Source organism: Bacillus rossius, chromosome 3 (genome assembly GCF_032445375.1).
Source record: "Bacillus rossius redtenbacheri isolate Brsri chromosome 3, Brsri_v3, whole genome shotgun sequence".
In the NCBI taxonomy this organism is placed as follows: domain Eukaryota; kingdom Metazoa; phylum Arthropoda; class Insecta; order Phasmatodea; family Bacillidae; genus Bacillus; species Bacillus rossius.
In genome coordinates this window covers 63,473,098-63,494,647 of record NC_086332.1, presented here as the reverse complement: position 1 = coordinate 63,494,647, position 21,550 = coordinate 63,473,098, and the positions used below count along the sequence as shown (strand labels likewise).

Genomic DNA, 21,550 nt, shown 5'->3' with positions numbered 1-21,550 from the left:
CATAAATAGGTGTTTCATTTATAAATATATACATACGTATCATAAAATTCTACAAGTCACCCTCTAAAAATTCTTGTTCATATCATAAAATTAGTTTTGAAATATTAATTGAGAGATTAATAATTCCAAGCAGAATTTTAGATTTTTTTATCCTGTAGTTCTGGAATAAGTAATCAATCTTGAGGATGTAGCATGATTATATCTGGACATTTGTTAGTGTAAATTATTTCAAAGTGGGTCTGGAAGAAAATTGTAATACAATCATGAAACATTAACTCATCATGTTTGCTGGTAGATTCATTGGAAAAAGCTCACTTGTTTAGGACAAGACCTAACATCCACAGTAAAATGCTGGTTGGAGAGTATTTACATTTAAAATCTCACTGGATACAAACAGTTGACCAGCAGCCCATTGTAAAAGAGACACCACTACTGAAGGTGTTTTATGTATAACTACGTATGTAGGTGATTTAAAACCAAAACTCTTCACCTTTTTATACTTTCCATCAATGTCAAAAATAAGTAATGTCAAATATTTATTATATCATTAGAGATTTGTTTTGGGTGCAGTGAAAACTTGATTATCCGTGGGAATCTATAGGGGGTATGTGATTTATTCCCAAGAAATCGTAGCAAAAATGGAAGAAATAGCTATAAAAGTAAATAAAAAATGTTATTTCGCTAGCTAAAACTGATTAGGTTTATGTATTGATTATACCTATAATTGGTTTGCTAAAGCAAAAATGTTTTTTAAACCATGGCCATAGTAGTTTTGACTTGAGGCCATCCCTGGTCTGGCAACTTGATGGGGAAATGTACCTATGTTAAAACGTATTTCCTTCATCTTCTACATTTTTCCAGATAAAAATTTTGTACTTTGCTTGTTTGCTGCAATTTTACAACAGAAATCATCGTACATGTTACTCTACTTGTAGAAAAAATATCGGTAAGTATTTTATTTCACATTTTTAACATTCAGGAAAATCTAAAAAAGGGGTTTGAAAAAGAGGCTCTAAGATATACAAATATTTAGAGTTTGCCAGATTTTTCATTTGAAAGTAAAGTTTAAAAAAAAGTCAGCAGTGGCATATGTCCAACTTTATTAGAACTAGAAATATTTTGCATTTCACATACTCAGTTATTTTTCTGGCTGTGAGCAGGTTCACATGCACGTATCCAGCGTGCAGGAGCACGCAGTCGCCTGTCGTATTGCTAATACCTACTTCTCACCCACCCTGGGCCAATGGGACTCTGAAATCTTCCTCCTCAGTGCCGGTAAATATTCCAAATGGTGCGGAGTACTGTGTTAACGACATGATAAAACCTGATAGGCTTGAGTTCCTACCTACTGATAGCTAGTTGATAATTAACGAATTTTAAGGTCATCATGTTATAAATGGTGAAACTAAGCAGATTTACATACAAACGCATTACAAGCTAACAACGTCGGTGCTCAGCATTCACCTCCCACAACCACACTACCGCATTCTTGAACACGTGAACTGTCAGCTTTGTCTGGCACCTTCACGTGACTATCCTGGGTGAAGATCAAAAGAACTTTCAGGAGACCGCCACTTCCGGGCAGCTGGAGGAATGTCTGCCTCTAAGTGGTGTGTGTGTGGGTATGCATATTTGCGGGCACCAAGTGACAGCACAAAGCGCTGACTCTCCAATTTTTAGCTACTCTTCAATGAGCTGTAAACCTTGGGTAGATAACACACTTGGGGAAAGGGGGGGGGGGGGGGATGGTGGTACAGTTCTCACAAAGAAAATCTCAACATGTGGCACCCAAAATAAGTGCAACAAGTTAGTTTTCAGCCTACTTCCTTCAAATTTAACAGTTTCTCAGCCAATTTTCTTGTTCTTTCCCAAAAAAAAGGGGTCCTTACTTGGAGAGGGTCATTATTCCTGGTGGTCATAGAATTGGGATTACACTATTTATTTTAAAATGTACACTAATGCATTTTTTAATACTTCACTGAGAGAAATAAGAATATTAAGGATCTTAACTCGTAACAAAATATTCAAATTACATCAATTGCCTCTGCCCACATAAGGTTTAGGCTTGTCTCAATTTAATTATACTCAGCAGCCCATCCATCTTTTAGATCTTTGTTTCTCTAATTTACAATATTGTTTGGTCAGCAAATCATTAAATCCTCTTGTTACGGAAGATATTTATCATCCTGCTATCATAATTAATATCAAAATGGATATATTAACAAGGGATGTTAATACTACGTCTTCTTATCTGGACTACAAAAAAGGTGATTATTTAAGTCTATTTATGGCAATTAAAGAACATGACTGGTCTACACTGTACAAATCTGATGATGTTAATCTAATGGTTGATTTTCTCACTACTACTTTGATTAATTATATCAAGAACGACATCCCGAATAAAATAAATAAAAAATCCAGTTACCCGCATTGGTATTCCAAACAACTTATAGAAACATTAAAATCCAAAAAACATTTCCATAAGTTATACAAAAGAAATATGAACCCCTATTATTATGATTTATTTTCTCAATACCGAAGAGAGGCCAAAAGTCTCATTTCTCGGGACAAAAATTTTTGGCTACAAAATCTTAACAATAAAGTTAAAAAAAATCCAAAATTTTTTTGGCACTATGTAAAAATTATGAAAGAAGGATACAGACAGAAATTATCTCTTAAAATCAATGATAACGTTACCAATGACCCAGTACTTATTGCTAACAGTTTTGCACATCATTTTTCTAGCATTTATGTAACACGTACAAATAATTTAAATTACTCAATTTCTGAAAACAGTAAGTGCTCTATTCCTATGACTACCATATCTGAGAGCCTTGTACTTTGGGGAATTAAATCATTGAAATCCACTATGTCAACTGGGCCTGATGGTATTCCAAATTTTATTATAAAAGGATGTGCTGTTATTCTGGCCCCTATACTTAACTTAATTTTCAATACTAGTATAAATAGCGGAATTTACCCCAAAAAATGGAAAATTGCAAAGGTAATACCTGTACATAAGAAAAAGAGTAAACTTAATGTTGCAAACTACAGACCAATATCACTTTTAAATGGATTTGCTAAAGTATTTGACAAAATTATATGTAAGGATCTTGAATTCAATCTTAAAAATAGACTCTCCGACTGTCAACATGGGTTTAGAAAGGGGAAATCTACTACTACTAATTTAATTAGTTTTGTTAACCCAATTTATTCAGAAGTAATAACGCGGGGTCAAGTTGACGCATGTTACTTTGACTTAGCCAAGGCTTTTGACACGGTTAACCACTGTATTTTACTAACAAAATTATCAAATATAGGATTAAGCGATAAATATCTAAAGTGGTTTAATAGCTATTTATTAGATAGAATCTTTTATGTGTCAATTAATAATATTAAATATGATCTACATATAGTTAGTTCTGGTGTACCCCAGGGTGGAACATTATCCCCTCTTCTCTTTAACATTTTTATAGATGACATTACCAAAGTATTACAATTCTCTAATTGCCTACTTTTTGCTGATGATCTTAAGATTTACAGAAAAATTTCTCTTCATCTAGACTGTAAACTTCTTCAAAATGACATCTCATCAGTTTTCGATTGGTGTAAAAGAAATCTTGTTGACCTTAATTATGAGAAAACTACGTCTATAACCTTCTCCAGAAAACATCATATCATTGCTTCTGATTATAAACTTGGTAATCATGTTATCTTGAAGTCAGTTTGTGTTAGAGATTTAGGTGTCTTACTTGATAATAAATTGTACTTTCATAACCATATTGAATCTCTTAGATCGCAATGTAATAGATTGTTAGCGTTGATTAAATATATTACTTTCAATGCCACTAATTTAGATTCTATTGTTAGTTTATATTTAGCTTTAGTAAGATCCAAGATTGAGTATGCCTCCGTGGTCTGGAACAATATCACAAAAACAGATAGTGACAAACTAGATAAATTACTAAATAAATTAATCAATATCATTAATCAAAAGACCAACATTACCAACAATTCTAATAGTCTATCCTCTCTCAGATCTTTAGCTCTAAGAAGAGAGTTATTAGATGTCCTTTTTATCTATAACTGTTATACAAATAAAACTAAATGCAATTATATTCTAGATAATACTGGGATTAAAGTACCCACCTATAACAGTCGACAGACACCTTTATTATGCTCCTTAGGCAAATCAAATGATATATTATACAGAATTATAACAAATTTTAATAAACATGGTTGCTATGTCTCTCGATCAAAAAATAATTTAAATATAAACCAATTTTTCTTATCTTAATTTAATTTGAATATTTTTAAGGTTAATGATGCTACCATATTTAATTTTTTTTTTTTATAATCAGGTTCTGGATTATCATTACTGTTGTTATAGAATTATGAAACTTGTTCTTGTTTATCTGTTAGTTGCTTGCTGTATTGTCTTGTGTATGTGTTATTATAGTATTGTCCTCAATGTTATTCATTTTGTTTCATGTACGTATTTGTTTTGTCTATGTATTTTTTTTTTTTATGTTTATCGTGCCTATCACCCATGGCCTTATGCCGTTGGTAGGCATGTAACAAATTGATAAAATAATAAATAATAATAATAATAATAAAATCCTATCTAGGAAGAACATTTTACAGAAAATAAGGAAAAAATATAAAAAACTACTCCAGACTGGATTAAGGGCCAGTAAAAATGTCAACATAACTCATCACTGTATTAGATTTAGGACTTAATGTAAAAAAAAAAATTGGTATTTTTTCAGACCGATTCGGAAATGCTATTAAAAAAAAGGGCCTTTTAACTTATCAGAGCGGAGTTAATAAATATGGTGCAATTTTCACTTTGTTGGCAAAATTGCATTAGCATTATTATTATTTTCACTACCTGTGCTCTGTTTGCAATCACTTACAAAATTTTACAGTTCGATTAGAAAATATTTGACCACCAAAATCTACTATTTGCACACCCCTATAAATGTGTTAGTTACATTTGTGTGGTGAAATATTTGTACAAGTAACTTGCATTAAGTTTTCTTAATGCTATTTATATGACTCTTTTTTTTAGTTTTGCTAAGAACAACTTTCCAAGAAAATGATAGGGAATGGAATAAAAAAACTAGCTATTGCCAAAGGCAATGTAGAAAATGGTACACCATTTATTAGTGTCGTACGGGATGGCATGTGGAACAAGAGGACTTAGGACACAGTTACAATTAAACTAGCGGAGTGGTGAGTTATCTCTGTTTACATCAATGCTTGCTCTGTAATTTTACTGTTCACTAAATACAGTATTTAAGTACTAAAAACATCCATTAAAAACATACTAATTAACTATTTTTGTTTCAACTTAAATAAACATAGTATGTGTTGAGTTTTCTTTCCAATCATCTGTACCAAATAAAAAATAAAAAAGTCTATCTACGCAACAAATTAAATAAAGAGAAGAGAAGGCTTACTTATACGATTTTTGATAGGCCAACACAATATTCGGTGAAAAGTTTATCAAGGGACAAACCATAAACACTAATTTTATTTTAATCTAACCACTCAGGAAAAATACATAGGTTTCATTTACCAGTTATATTTGGTACTATAAAGTTATTTAGGGAAATGCTTACAAAGGTCTTGATCCAATGGCAATGAAAGCGATAGACCCTAACTGAACAAAACTACAATTCAAGCTAAGCGATATATGAGAATGGTAGCTATGTTTTTGGGTGGAAAACAAGTAAACTTTGCTAAAAGAGGCTCTTATCAAACACACACTATATGGGAGCTTGGCTGGCCCATGTCAGTGGTCCTAGTTGTCATTTCAGCCCTTGTAAAAACACATTTGGTCAAAGTCCAGCAAAGCACTTCAAAACAGGAAGAGAGAAATCTCTTTCAGTTCGCTGTCTCCAGTACGAAGATGGCCCTCTAAAGAAAAATATAAAAGAGATGACCAAACAACACTTCTGGCTCTGATTCAGAGTATGGTCTAAATGCTGAAGATATTTTATGTCCTGAACCGGGACGCAACAACATTACAGCATGGTCATGAGTTGGAAAAAAGTACTGTTGGTCAACACGAGAACACTAAAGGAGGAATGCTCGTATGAACAGACTTACAGCATCTAATTTCGGTTCTGTGGTAAAAAGATCACCACATACATCCTGCCACTGCCTACTAAAATTAAGAGCTAAATTCCAAGGCCGTTCAGTTTGGACGAGTGAACAAAAATGTGGCTAAGAATATGTATTCAAAAACTAAAAAAACATTGGGGGAGTCAAAGATTCTGGCTTTTTTGTACATCCGTGCTTTCCATTTTTTGGAGCATCTACAGATGGAATAGAGGTGGACAATGGTTTGCTAGAAGTAAATAGTTATTTTCGGCTGGGCATGATTAATTAATGTTTAAAAAAAAGTTTAACACCTTGTCTAAAGCAAATTTTTATACAACCACATATTAGTGCAAGGGATGAAAAATAATGTTTGAAGTTCAGAAAAATCCATAACTATTTAGTAGGCTAATATGAAATTCGTACTAAGCTATTCAATGCTGGATGCAATGAGTTAAAAACTTTCAAAACATTTTCACTGCATGGAATATGAGAAAATATTTAATCAATAATTTTGTAATATTGGAAAACATATATGATTTTATGTAAATTAAGTTGTTGAAATGTTCCAGAAGTTCATAGAAGTTTCCAGAATAATTCCAGAAGAAATAGGTAGTAGTACTTTGAAATCTACCTATGCCTGTAAGCTGTGCCAAAATTGGGATTTTTAAAATTTATTATTTATTTTTTACTATTTTACTATATATTTATTTACCTTTTTATTGATTTATTTCATTCACGAGACAGCTATTTACAAATAAATTTATCATGGTAAATTAAATGCAAGCATTAAAATAAATCTCAAAACTCAACAGAGCCCCTCCTGGTGCTCTGGCCTAGGGGACTTTTGCCCCCTCCCCCCCCCCCCCACCCCAAGAATTCCCCTGCCCCCAAACTGACGTCCCTCTGCCTAAGGTCCCTGATTTCCTGTTTGCGAAAATGTCCTGTTTTGCCCATGTAGCTCTCGTCGGTGAGGAGTGAGTTCAGGCCAACGTGGCCGGGACCGGAAATACGGGACCTGGAGGGAATTTTAGGTGGGAAGGAAGAACGGTAGGCAGCTCCAAGGATAACTCGGTGATGTCCGTTTCCACGAGCCTCTTTTATTTTCGCATAGAGAACCTGTCGCAGCCTGGCCGGCACGTCGCGGAACGAGCGCCCTCCCTGCCGCGACCCGGACTCCCGGAAATAAGCCTTGTCTTTAGAATACGTCCCGACACGAACAAGGGAGGTAACCCCGTAGCTAACGGTTCCAGTTGCGATTGTTCTGTATTGATGCACAGCGCTTACGCGGCCCGTCACGTAAGAGGAATAAGGTCCTATGAATGTTCGTACTGACTGAGTGGTTCGGCGGTCCGGAGATGCGCTTACACGGCCTATGACGTAGGCTGGTGACGTCCCGGAAAAACTCGTAAGATTGAATACGTTCAGAGATATAACGAATGCAGCTCAGCTGCAGAGACGACCCGTGACGTTTCACTGTCGGCGAACTTCGAGATCAGAAAACGCGCCTCACGAGCAGCGTGGAGCGGAGCGCACGTCTGCTCGCTGTCGCGTCCTGTTCACCACTGCTGTCCCCCGCCCGCTAGCGGGCCGCGGAGGAGGGGAGGGGAAATCGGCCGGCGTGGGAGAGGCCCGCCCCGCGATGCGCCAGGCTGCGATTACATTACTAACATGGCATAAGCACTTGAGAAAAATCACAGAATTATTAACACAACAAGACAAGTAATTAATTAATAAAACGAAATTACACATTAAATTATTAGTTACGAATAAATGACAAGTGAAGTATTTACACGGTGTTTCAGATGTGAGAGTTTTGTTACGTTACAAAATATACACAATTGTGGAGGCTCGTGACCATTTAAAAGTACATAATAAGCATAACTATTTACAACACAAAAAGAAGCCCACTGGCATGCTAGGGCGCACGTGGGTGCGTCCCTGCTCGCCGCACTTCACAGTCGGTGCACTAGTATCACAAGGGTGGACGTTGACGAGGCATAACGGCCTGAAGGAGCCGAGGAGACACTTGGGTCGATGTCAAAACATTCATTCCATCATCCATTTTTATCTCAACACCTATAAAAACCTCAATTTCACAAGCCATAATTCATTAATTCATTTTACGGTACGAATTGGATCAGAACAGCTATGAATATTATTAATATGTTCATTCCCTAATCATAATCAAAATAGCTTTTGGCTCCATCTCACAAACTGAGTTGGTTATTTCATTTTAATGTTATTACTATTATTTGATGGCTTTTTCTGTCAATTTATTAGTATGTCTCATTTTCATTTATTGTTGGATCACAAATTTTCTCACCCAATGATCACTAACTTGCGTGACTTTTTATTGTTATCAGATAATATTTAGTAAACATCTTTTGAGAAAATTTGACACGAAACACAAAATGCAAGAGAAATTTTGATAATGAATTTACACCAAAAGCCCTGAAATATTAGTAATGAGAAGAAAATGAAATAACCAACTCAGCTCTCAGCATGTTCGAAAAAGCCTTAAATCTCTTTTAAGGCAGCATCTGAAAAGTGAAACCCATTAATTATAAAATACTCCAGCATACAAAAATAACATTTATTGACATTTAAATCATACACAAGCACAGATATTATTGTCCTCTTTCTTGTTTAATGTTACTTTTGTTCACAATATTTTTTTTTTTGCTGTGTAAAAAAATACATTTAAATCAAATATAAATCAGAATAAACAATATTACAATTATGATGACGAGAGTGAAGAAGATGCACTTATACTTTCGCTGAAACAGAAAACGTCAACAGATGAGTGAGACCAGGTCCAGCCGAACAAAGAATGCTTTACTGTGAAACCATGTGGGAAATTTTTTTTTAAACAATCAAAATATTTATGTTGAGTAGTATTTTTCCAGAAAAAAAAAACTTATTAATAGGATCAACAAGGTACTCTATAATAGGTATATAATATGAAAAATCCATAATTCTTAGTTAGCAAGAAAACTTCTTAAGTCTACTAAACTCTACTATTAACTAATTTAGTTTTGTTAAGAAAATTAATTTTTGCTTGTATTTATGGTTTATATTTTTATAACACCTGGCTCTACTGAATTTATGGAAACTAGTCACCAATTTATAGTCACCATGTTTAAGATGGCACTTTCTAAAGACTGTTTACTCCAAATCATGAATCAGCTAATTAGTTAAATTCAAACCGCCAACAGTGTGATGTGAGACAGGCCAACCAATTCTCCCTAGAGGACTATTACTAAAGTGCATGGGTAATAACTGTTGTATAACACAAGAGTTTGGCAACTTTAAAACGAGCAGAAAATTGTAACAGAATCAGTGGTGGGTTCTGCCCGAGACAGTGCAGCTGGGATACCTAATCTTCCAGACGAGTCGGCTCCTGTATGCCATTAGTCATGCTCTGAGCTGCACCTCGTGCTAAGTCCCTCCAAGCATGGCATTACCCCCACGTGCAAACACTGCCGTAGCCTGGGTCCCGAACCTGCTTCTCAAACAAGTCCTTTACGAAATGTGGGTAGGAGTCTTCCAGTCTCTACAGCCCCTGACATGTCTTGTACTGAATCTCCGTATCTGCATCCTAGTCCTTGTTGTGATGACAGCTAGCTCAACCTGCCTCTCAGTTAATGAGTCCACTGAACTATCCCAACAGTGTCACCTTGGCCTTGAAAGGGGCCACAAGAAGAGCTAGTTGTGCCCTCTCGCTTCTGTATACACCCTTCAAGAGCAAACACCCCATAACGTGAAGGGTATGGAGATTCTATCCTATTTAATATTTTACTATCAGAAAGTGAGCATTCTGGGATGTGATTTTGACTTGGTTTTTGAATAAAGTGATTGTTGAATCACAAATCTTTTAGTAGTACACAGCCTACAGATTTCCTAAATAGAAAAAAAAAATTATTTTAAAAATTAATATATAACTTATGTTGCTTGTGGTCATGATCATTAAATCAGCAGCAATTACATTCCTTAATAAACTTCTTGATCACAATGAAACAGAGACAAAATTACTTAAAATACTAGATTCTAACACTTAGGTAACTTAAACAAGCTGAAATATTTGTTCACTTAAAAGAAAAATATTATTTATTCTCTCAAAACTGACAATATAAAACTGTATTACCTTTCTTCTTATTTTCTTCCTCCTTTCATTCTTCTCCATTTTCCTTTTTGTCCGATCAGCGTACGCAGTAGCTTTCTCAACATAGTGCTCTACACGGTCCAGGGTTTCTCCCTAGCAACATTAGTCAATTAGGTTCAGCAAAGGACCCTCTCTCATCACTTGATTATGGTTCAGACACAAAACTTGACATGTTTTGGTCATGTCATTAAAAGGTGAAAACTAAACAGGGACATACCATGACATTTGCAGTTTGGTTTGTGAGAGGCCACTGAAATTATTCAAACAGCATCTAAGATTATATCCCTGTAATTAATGTCTTGAGAATAAAACAGCATAGTACACATAAGTCTAAATGAAGCATTTCAAACACTAGGAATTAGTGTTTGCATACGCCAAATGGGTGTGGTTGTGAAATAAGGTGATGAAAGTGTGACACAACACAAAATGGCAGTTATATCTAGAGCATCATACCCATGATACACAACAAATAGCAAATGTGTTAAACACTATAATGTTGTTAACTATATTTGTTTCCTTGACTTCAATTGAACCCTTAGCAATGAAATATCTTGAAAAAAGATTCCAAGTCGAAGTGTTCAATGGACAAGAGTCCTCATGCAAAAAGCCTTGGTTCTGGGTTCATATCCCAACTCCCCATTTTGTGCTTCTCATAGAAGCAGTGAGGGTTCTAGACCACAACTTTCCCACATGGAGCAATCAAAGTGAATATTGCTTTTGACTGGTTTCATCTGTGTGCTTCAATTTATTTATTATTTCACTTTGACACCGCTCCTTGGTGGGTGCTGTACCTTTTTGTTCATGCTGAACGAAGGTGGCCTCTTTATAATGTACTCCATTTAAAGCTTGGAATAATCCGCAATGTTGAGTTATTGCATACTCGTGCATTATTTCCAGCCGACAGGGTATGCTGAGGATATGATGTCATCATAGCATAAAAAAAGTGTTATGTTTAGAGGGCAACAATCAGAAATGGGGTGGTTAATGTCATGTTTTTTTGTTTTTTTAACACTTGGATATTTGTGCACTTACATACTAGCACACTTGTATACTTGCATTGTTGCACACTTGCATACTTGCTCACTTGCAAGTAGACATTTACACTTGTAGGTACACATTCTTAAACATTCTTTTGTGAGATTTAATTCTAATGCACGTTGGCGGCCATGCACTCATGTATTTTTTTTATTTTTTATTTTTATTTTAAAGTGTAATTGTTATGGATGTTACAAAATAACATAACCATAAGCAAGGTGTATCATGTTTTGTCACTAAATATACCCTACCAATTATCTACTTAAGCTGGATTCACAATGAGCCATCACGTTCAATTGTTTCCTATCCATCCATCAATCACTTGACCTCAAGTGAATCAGAATGGCTGGAAAATTCCATCCATCCGTCTGTCTGTCCCTCAAAGCTTCCAAGCTTTAACTTTAAGTGGATGGACAGATGGATGAAATTATAACCTCCAAAATGTTTTCAAGGTATTGCCAGCAACTTTTAATATTTCGTAAGGTTTTGAAGTTTGTTTATTTGTTTTGCTGCTCCCACTATGTTTTTAACTTACATTTGAGCTCATTTTAAAGTTTGATGTTTGATACAAAAATTGAATAGAAAATAAGTTTAATATCATAGGTACAGTAAATATAGAAATATATAATAAATATCAGAGTGAAACAAAATTGAGTTTATGTTTAATAAGTGTAAATTTACATGATTGTCTATCTGATTTACAGATTCAAGAGAAATTTTCACCACAATTTAAGTCATATAATAAAACTGGAAAAGTACTTTGAAGGACGTGTGAAGTGTTGTGAAATGCTTGGCTGTTGACGAACAGAAGGATGAGGGACATACATGCAGATCAATGAGATTCCAGCTTTATTTGCAAAATGTCAGGAATGCATTCATCACTTTATGTTTTTTATGTGTTCTTAAGGCCACTGAAATTAATATTCTTTGTTTTAACAGCAGGCAATGTAAACAATCTAAATTTTACAAAAATTTTCATGTAAAAACTGTAACATATGACATTAAATATCCCAATATGGCGAATGGGGAAGAGCCCCAAGGTTCGGTATCACGCCCTAAATGATTATTTATATTTGCCATTACTATTATCTGAGGGCTTTTCTTGCAAAATTATGTTGATATAGGTAGTTCATGTATTTTTTGTTGGGTCATAAAATTTCTCATCAGATAATAATTAATATAATTTTCCAGCTTTTAAAGGTCATGCAATGATCATAATAACGGACACTTTGAGTTCTTTTACTGCTATCAAATAATATTTAGTAAATACAGTAAATCCTTATTAAGAAGTTTCTCAAGGTATTTGGAAATTTAGACTTACTAACACAACACATTCCATTAAAAGGGTACCATTGTATGTATTTAAAGTGCTAATAAAGAATCATCGATCCCCCCTATTGAAGCGGGGTCCTCCCCCGGGAAAATTCGTATTTCAAGGTGGAAAATGGTGCTATTTAAGCAGTTTTATTATCTAAAAATTGATTACACAGCACTTTCTTTGCCCCTGTTTGCCCCCACTTCAAGGTTTCAGAGGGGAAGGGGGGGGGGGCAAAATACCCTTGCCCCCCCCCCCCCCCTGTTGTTGCGCCCCTGACTGTATCTGTTGAGAAATTTTAGACAAAAAATAATATGCGAGAGTGCTATTGCGGTAATAGTTGTGAAACAAGCAACACGGTGTGTGCAGGTGACTACCTGTGTCTCCACCAGCAGGGCGAGCTGCACGAACACATCGTGCACCTCCTTGATGGACGTCTCCACCTTCCTCAGCTCCTCGTGGCGAGCGCGCAGGGCGTCCAGCGTCAGCTTGGCCTCCAGCGTCTCAGAGATTATCTGCACACACGGACATCCCTCACACGTGCCTGCCGCCCCAGCGCAGCGTTCCAGACACTTTCACCACGGCTGTCGTATGTTCATTCAGCTACCAGCTAAACCCCCTGGTTTCGCCTGAGCTTTACGCGGAGTGAAGAGCCTTCATTTAAGGTGGCGGAGGAAGAAGCGTAAGCAGGGGGGGAGATGGGGGGGGGGATACACCTCCCACAAATCCTACAAAATTATAACATTCTCAACAAAAAATGGAAATTCTGCGTACACTCCTGGATTGAGGTAGTTTTTTTTTTTTTAAATCTCAGGTAGACAGTGATTTTCCTCTTATTTTGGTTCAAGGTCAATTTTGCAAATACAAAACAGTAATTTTTTTTCATTCAACAAATTTTACTATCGGTGGCCACTGGGAAGTCATGAAATTGGCCCTAGCAGTAAAACGTTTAAGGGTTATGAAAGAAAGATGGGGTATATATTTTTTTAAATCAGATAGAGACAGTAAAGTTACTCTTTATTTTGTATGTCAAGTGGGCAAAATTTTATCAAGTACCAAATTTCTGCTCTATGGAGGTGGTTTTTCGAAATCTCACACACACTCACACACACACACACAGTGTCTTTCCTCTTGTTTTGAAGAATTCAGCTATTAAAACTTTTATTAATCCAATTATCCAATCATACCTCACATTTTTGTAGATAGGTAGCTTCAAAATTGTTTCCTTTGAACTAAACAAACCTAAGTCACTTTACTGGAGGGTAGAAGAACTGCTCCTTCAATGAAGCTCCGTTTTCCATCAACCTCCATATGCATGTGACCAACAAAAAGAAATTTATGATTAATTATTTACAAATGGGGGAGTGTTTTCAACAGCCACAGGTAAACAACATTATAACTGGACTTTGTTTGACTGGCTCAACAAAAGCTTTAGACTGGGAACTTGTAAAACTCGTTAAATACCAAAGAAAAAATTTTGAGTGAGTTACAGTTTTATGGTTCAAAATAAAATGAAAGTTTAAGACAATCTGCAATAAAAAAAAAATTTCCAAATTTGAACTTAGGCTCATTTGGCTCTGGGTATAAAATTTAATAATATAGTTCATTGCTGGTATGTCTATTTTGTCACTACGTAGTATGAAATGTTACCTTTAAGTACCGTCTATTAAACTGTCACAATAGTTTTTTTTTGTATCTGTTTGAGGAAAACTAACATAAATTTCAACTTTTCTTAGGGGCACGTGTCTCATGGGCAACACCCTTAAACACACTCTTGGTGCTGCACAACTGAATGTGCTCAAAGATGACAGCTCAGTCCACAAAAATAGATTGTTTCAACTCGTTTACCCATCGAGCCACCTACCCTAGTGAGGTGAGTAAACAATTTTGTAAGTAATTTGTTTTTAAACTTCATTTAATTTTAAAAAATAAGCTGGGAATATGATTACTATACATAAAATTAACTTTTCACATTAAGTTATTTATTTGAGTGTTATACTAATGTTTCACCTTAGCACTTAAAACTTTGGTCAGAATGAAGCTGCACAAAAATAGATGAGGAGAAAAGTTTTAAAATTATTTTACACGTGTTACAAGGTTGTTTTTATTGTGATTCAGCTGTGATGTAAGCACTTAACAATACATCTACTGCATAAATTCTCTAAAACATTACCTATACTTCATATTAAAGGGCATAATTAACATATGTTTTATGTTTTATCTTTTGTTTTAATCATTCTTATAGTAAACTTTGGAAATCTGGTATTACCTAAAATGAACACTAGCAGGAGGCTGCCAAAGCTAGACCACAAAGCATCACAGCTAGACGTTACTTTCTGCCAATTGTGATTGATCCGTAGGTCAAGTGGTATATAGAAACTTAAAATGCAAAAGCTTGGCACTGACAAGATAACCTTCAAGTAAATAGGTATACATTTAACATTTACTTAAGATGAACATAAAATGTCTCTTCAAATGCACATGCCAAATTATACATTTGTGCAAACTTCTTACTTCTTAAATTTTATTTGTTACGTGAAGTGATTGTAACTATTACTCTTATAATAACCTACTTTCTACTATAGCGTAAAAAGCCAACAGCCCACAAAGCCCACATTTTTCACCAACTAATATTATATATAATTACTATCAGGTGTTTTGATTTTAATTTCCAATTTTACTACACTGATGCAAATATGCATGTTTTTCTGTGTCCTAAATATCTTCACTTAGAGGAATGCTCATAGTTACTGTCTAACAAGAAAATTTTGTTCAAATGAAACTAACTACTGTACTACTGACAAAGAAATCACCATTCTACATTTACCTGATTTTAGCTGAACCAGAAAAAGTGTCATCTTTAGTTCCCAAACTATATACATAGAAGTAGTAACTTGAAAACCCAAAATTTATGAGCCGTACATGATAAAAAACTAAGGAACTCAGTACTGGTTTCAAGAATATAAGACCAAGAAGTAAAAGAAATTTCACTATTGATAACTGCGGACATCTAAATTTGTTGCAAATGTAAATTAATGATAATATTTAGTTGCATAGATAATTGAATACATATGTAAATTTGCACACAACACTTAAAAATTTTAATAGATTAGCAATTTCAATGAACTAATTTCTATTGATTCAAGTATCATTCTACATACGGTGTTTAATTCCTCTGCAAAACTTCATGTTGGTTGGACTGTCTCATGTGGATTGCGTAAACCACTAAGGCCGGAATTACAATAGCTCTTCACCTCCATCCGTCTGTCAATTACTGAACATGCAGCCAATCATAGAGGGCCCGAAAAATTTCATCCGTAAAGAATCTGGCAAGCTCATACTTATGACGGACCGATGGATTACATCAATGGTTTGGTTGTGACAGTCAATTGTCACCAGAATATAGGCCTATGGAATTGGTATATGTTCGTTCAGATATTTTGCATACCTAATAACATTGTGGTTGTTAAAATTCATGTCCAAACAATTCAAACACGACTCTGAATTTTCCGAGTATATGCTAATGCAATACGCACAGAACACAACATAAATGGCAAACAACATGGACATAAATCTCCGAGAGGTAAACATGGATTTTTGGCAGCACTTATTTGGGAAAATATTCTTACAGATGGATGTAAATCACTTGGCTGGCTGTGTGGTGATGATGGACAGACAGATGTCAGATGGAGGTCCCAGGCTATTGTAATCACGGCTTAACAACCAAATTCACCATAAACTTGCACGAATAGAGAGTGAGGAAACAGAGTGTCAGAAGGCAGTATCACTCACATTGTCCACAAACATAGCTGACTCACCCCGATCCAGCAATGCCTCCAGTTCCTCGCCAGTGATGTCCTTGTCCGCTGGAAGCAAACACAACACAACACTCACATCAACATACAGAAGCATCTAGCGTTAAACTTATTCTAACAGGTCAGGACCTGGGTTTTGAAAATCCACACTAAATAGAACATATTAAAATTTAATAACTTTGCTCTCATAAAAATCATAGTAATTGCTTGGAAAACCTTGTACTCATTGAAAGTACAAACCAAATACTGGCCATTTATTTCAGATGTGCAGTTTGAGAAACTTGAAGGAAAAAATCCTTTAAATCATTTGTACAAAAATTATTATTTTGAAGCAAATGCATAACTGAAGTAAAATCTGTATTTGATTCAGTTGTTTCAAAGAAACAGTATAAAATAAAATAATTATTGCTAAACTTTAATTTATTGTTGGACATATTGGTACTAAGATAAAATTGTTTTTAAAATATATTGTAATAAGAAAAACTGATATTAATATTTCTTACTAATTTTCATGCAAGAAAGATTTATTAAAAAAAAAATTGTCTCTGGTAACTGAAAAATGTTACAACAAGGTTCAAATTATATTAAGTTTGTAATTTATACACAATTTATTTAATTTAAAGTTGTTTGCAAAAATAAAAACATAATTTTCTAAAATTTAATTTCTGCAGATGAAGATTCACTCTGTAGGCATTACGTGCAATGTAATCATCGCTAAATAGCAGCTGACTGCTCAAAGAGAAAAGCCAAACGTACTGATCTTGATCTGTTCCCGGATGAGCTGGGCGCACTTCTCACGGTGCCTCACGAGCACCGAGTTGTACTCTTGCACTGCGTCCACGAACAGCCGGCTGAGGGAGGCGTACTGGATGCTGCGGATCCGGTCCAGCTGCTCTTCGCAGTCTGGGTCGTTCAGCTGCTTCTCCATGTCTGGCAAGCGGACACAACGCTTTCTCAGACCTGTTTGCTCTGGTTGGAGGTTGGAGTGTGCCATACAGCGAGGATGGCAATGTTGGAGGATTTCAGACAAGCAGTCATCTTTCAGCTTGCTATGGTTGGAGCGAGGTGACATGCACAAGGTAGTGATGGTGGCTATGTCTGGAGGCTTTCAGGCAGTCAGCTCATACACACTCTGATTGGAGCAGAGCAACATGCACAATGTTGTGAGGACCTACAGCATGGCACACTGTGGTGAAAGTCGGACACTGCCCCTACTGGACAGCTATGTACTCAGAGTATGAGGGGCTACCTGGGTGCTATTGCCCGGAAAGCCAAACCATCAGGGCATAACCATTTGTCCTCTGCCCCTCCGTCCAGAACCCCAGCCATATAAAAACTTTGCATGTAGAAAATAACTGCCAGAACAGAGATTAAGAAACGTAGTTGGCATGTAACAGGACCAAACTGGAGCCACGAGAGAGGAGACATCCAAGGGCCTGATAATTAAGGAGCTGTAAGGAAGACAGGGATATAGCAGGAGGTGGGAGTACTGACTCTGAATTTAAAATGAAAATTTATAGGGATGTGCGAATCCTTAATTTTCAGTTCGGTTCGAATCCGATTCGAATCCCTGGCAATATTTGAGATATGAATCCGATTCCAAATATTAAGCACAGAATAATTAAAAATAACTGATAAATTCAAAAATAATGTTTCCTCTTTTTTCTAACTGTAACTACTGGCAATTATTTATTACACTGAGATTGAAATGTTTATAATTATGTAAACTTAATTAATAATAAACACTTTAAAATATGAAAACCAAAACATTACGATTCTCCAACTCAATCGTAATAAACTGTACACTACAGAGAAATCTTAGTTTTATAAACGTTTCAGCAAACGAAACCATTTTTTCTCCAATAAATAGCCAAGACTTTTTTTCTTTTAGGTATGTATGTAATTGTTTTTAGTTTATAGTTTGCTATACGACGAAATTCGTAATTATAGTTTAAGCTCTCGAAATCTCAAAGTTCTTTTAATGTCACTGTGTTAATTATTTAATTTACATATCTTTCTTTGATACATCATATTATAAATACTTACGTAATAGTAGCCTAATTTTATTTTTCACTGCCAGTATTTTTGAGCCGTATTAAATTAATTTATAACTTTTGTGATAATTCGTAATACTATTCGAATCCATGTACGTACAACGATTCCGGGTTCGGGTAATTGCGGATTCGAACCGTACCTGAAAATATCGGGTACTTGCACATCCCTAAAAATTTATTTGTCCAATAAAATAATTATGATCAGCACAAATTTTGAAAGTGAAAAACTAAACTGATGTCAGGATAGATATTCTATGCTGCAATAGAAATGGTTAGACTCTGTTCCTCAGCTCGAACCATTTACACATTTTTAAAGTATATATACTATTTGTATTTGTCAAAATGTCAGGCTATTGAATTGCTTTGAGAGCCAGTAGACCGCCATTCAATAAACTGAGCACTGTCAAGGAGCTGACTCACAACACACCTTGCAGTTTCCCCCGAACATGCACTATTGCTCTCTGCACCGAAGAAGTCCTGCTATCAACCTCTGCATTTGTTCCTGAAACACAAGTAGTATCAGTCATATAATTTACAGTATGTCTCAACAATAAAACACTTTCTGGAGATACACGTAAAATAACTCAACCAAAAGCGAGTGAATCAAGACATAGACCTAGGGGTCCCAGACCACACGTCAAACTTTTAGTGTACTGTACTTCACTTGCAAACCATTTCAGGAGGAATAATTCTTAGTGTTTGTTTAAAACAGAAATAAAGTATGTAACAAGCTGGGCATGAATTTCTATTATTAGTTGTTTCCATTTTCAAGTTGCCAAAAAAAAGTCTAAATTTATCACATTAGATGATCTCACCAAGATTTTATATATCATCTAAAAGAAAACAGCTGTATTCTATCGGGTTCTGCTTACCAAGGTAAGCAATTTTTTTTTAAAACACGCCATTTTATAAAATAAATACAAACACACACACATACATACAGATATATAAATAAATTTTACAAAGAATAAATTTTTAAAAAATACACCGTACAAAATATTCTAAAATGTTTGAACAAAATTTTCAGTTTAGGTTAAAGCAATAAATATAATCTGTGAAAAATATGCTGATATTGCCATTAGTTCAGTGCTTTTGTTTATAACAAATTAATTTTGCACCTTCACATCGCTCTCTGTTTTATGAGTATACCATCTCCACTCACTCAGTAACATGCTTCCACAACAGGTGTTCCCATTCACTTACCTCTGAGGTGAGGAAAATTAGTATCCAGGGTTTGTGATAATACCAATTTCAAACCAACTGTCTATTCACACTTAAAGAAACTGAAATAGTGCAATAATAGTGTTAATACGAGAGAGGCATTTTTACTGCACCCAATAAACAGTAAATATTATTTTTGAAAGTATACCAAATAAAATAAAATTTGCATGCAAATTGGTTCATCAATGAGTAAAGTAATGTATTTTTAACATGCAGCCACAAATTCACATTCTACTGATCATTAGGGACAAGATTGTATATTGAATTGCGATAAAACTGCAATAACACCACAATGCGTGGCACGAAAAACATATACTAACACCGAAATGCAAGTTAACACATAATTTAGCACTGAATGTAGCTAAATACATGAAATCAATCAGCTATTTGAGAAAAATTAACTCAAATTACCAAAATGTTATCTTTTATTATGGTAAATTCATTGAATGTAATTAATGTATGAATTACATGGGTTAGAAAAAATAAATATGTGTTAGTAAAACATGTCAGTAACAGGTTTTTACATTATTGACGTTGGCAAATTTTTCAAACACACAAAAATTTGCAGGATTATTTTTATTTTTCTGAGTATTTCTGTTCTAGACATGCTTATTACTTAATGATTATATTGTACAAGGAGCATTACATGTCCGGCAAAATGAGACTATTTTTGTCAAATAAGTAGTAAGAAATATATAAGTTTCATATTAGTTGAATAGTACAATAATTTTCGGAATGAAGTGAATGCACAAAAATAAAACCATGAAATCTTGTCCCCGCTGACTGCACCGGTTCTACCTATCACAGGACAGGGTGGCAATGCTGCAAGCTCGGGGACGAGTGGCAGCCCTGTATTCTGCGTGGGAACACTCACTGTCTTGAGCCATGGGCAGCGACAAGATGATGCCGTAGAGCTTCCGCAGCTCGCCCGTGTTCATCCAGATGCTCTCGATGAGGGCACGGACTCCTTCCACCTGTGCAACAAGGTAAAATAAAATAAAAAAGGCTGTTCACGCACAGCAGTAAATTAAATAACACGCATGTTACATGGCAAGAATTTTTAGCCAACACACATAGTTATCTTGATGCCAAAGAAAACCTTCATCACATTAACATGTTTTAAGACAAAGAGCTACATATTTCTGTGGTAGTTAGCTTTCTATGTATGTATTGTTAATAGGGATGGGCCAATCAAATCCTTAAATACCATCAAATCCTTAGTATTCGAAGGATTCGATATTTGATGAAAAATATTACAGAAAATAAAGCAAATTAAAAAATTCAACACTGATAACCTCTGAAGTTTACTAGGTCAATTTTCTTCTTCACACCTATCCTGTTACCATTTTCCAGGATATTGTACTTTTAGCATGTAACTATATAAATAAAATTACAACATGCATTGATTCTGGAAACTTAATTTGTGAAAAAACCATTTAAAGGGTAGAACTTTTCAACACACTAGTTAATATTTTTCATTTATTGTACATTTTATTTTTTATCCTTGACACCTATATTTGGATTAGAGGGGTATATTCGAGATACTCTCTGATATTCAAATTCACAATTCAGATTCACGAAAATTAGGATTTGCCCATCACAAAAGGTTAATTAATAACTATTAGAAAGGCATTGTTGAATTCTTCATTTTTTGCATATTGCAGATATTTATGAACAAATATTTTTTTTAAAATGAGATTACAGAAGCAATCTTATATGCAGTATGAGTCACCAGCTGTGGAAACCCAGAAAATAAAAATCTAGTGAATGTCCACAATTAAATTAATTAGTCGTGAAAACATTTTAATCATGAATATTTATTGATTTTTTTTTTTACAAA

At 35.0% G+C, this 21,550-nt stretch overlaps 1 protein-coding gene across 1 annotated transcript in view; it reads right to left on the bottom strand.

The window, feature by feature from the left end:
- Positions 1-7,185: 7,185 nt before the first annotated feature.
- LOC134530792 (ankyrin repeat domain-containing protein 29) overlaps positions 7,186-21,550 on the bottom strand; it is a 119,740-nt gene continuing 105,375 nt past the window's right edge. Inside the window, exons 4-10 of the mRNA XM_063366000.1 lie at positions 20,585-20,684; positions 18,917-18,991; positions 17,192-17,365; positions 16,413-16,486; positions 12,998-13,135; positions 10,253-10,363; positions 7,186-8,885 (exon numbers count right to left, since the gene is read on the bottom strand). Coding sequence (XP_063222070.1) covers positions 8,814-8,885; positions 10,253-10,363; positions 12,998-13,135; positions 16,413-16,486; positions 17,192-17,365; positions 18,917-18,991; positions 20,585-20,684 — 744 coding nt within the window. The 3' untranslated portion in view covers positions 7,186-8,813. The remainder of the gene's footprint in view (positions 8,886-10,252; positions 10,364-12,997; positions 13,136-16,412; positions 16,487-17,191; positions 17,366-18,916; positions 18,992-20,584; positions 20,685-21,550) is intronic.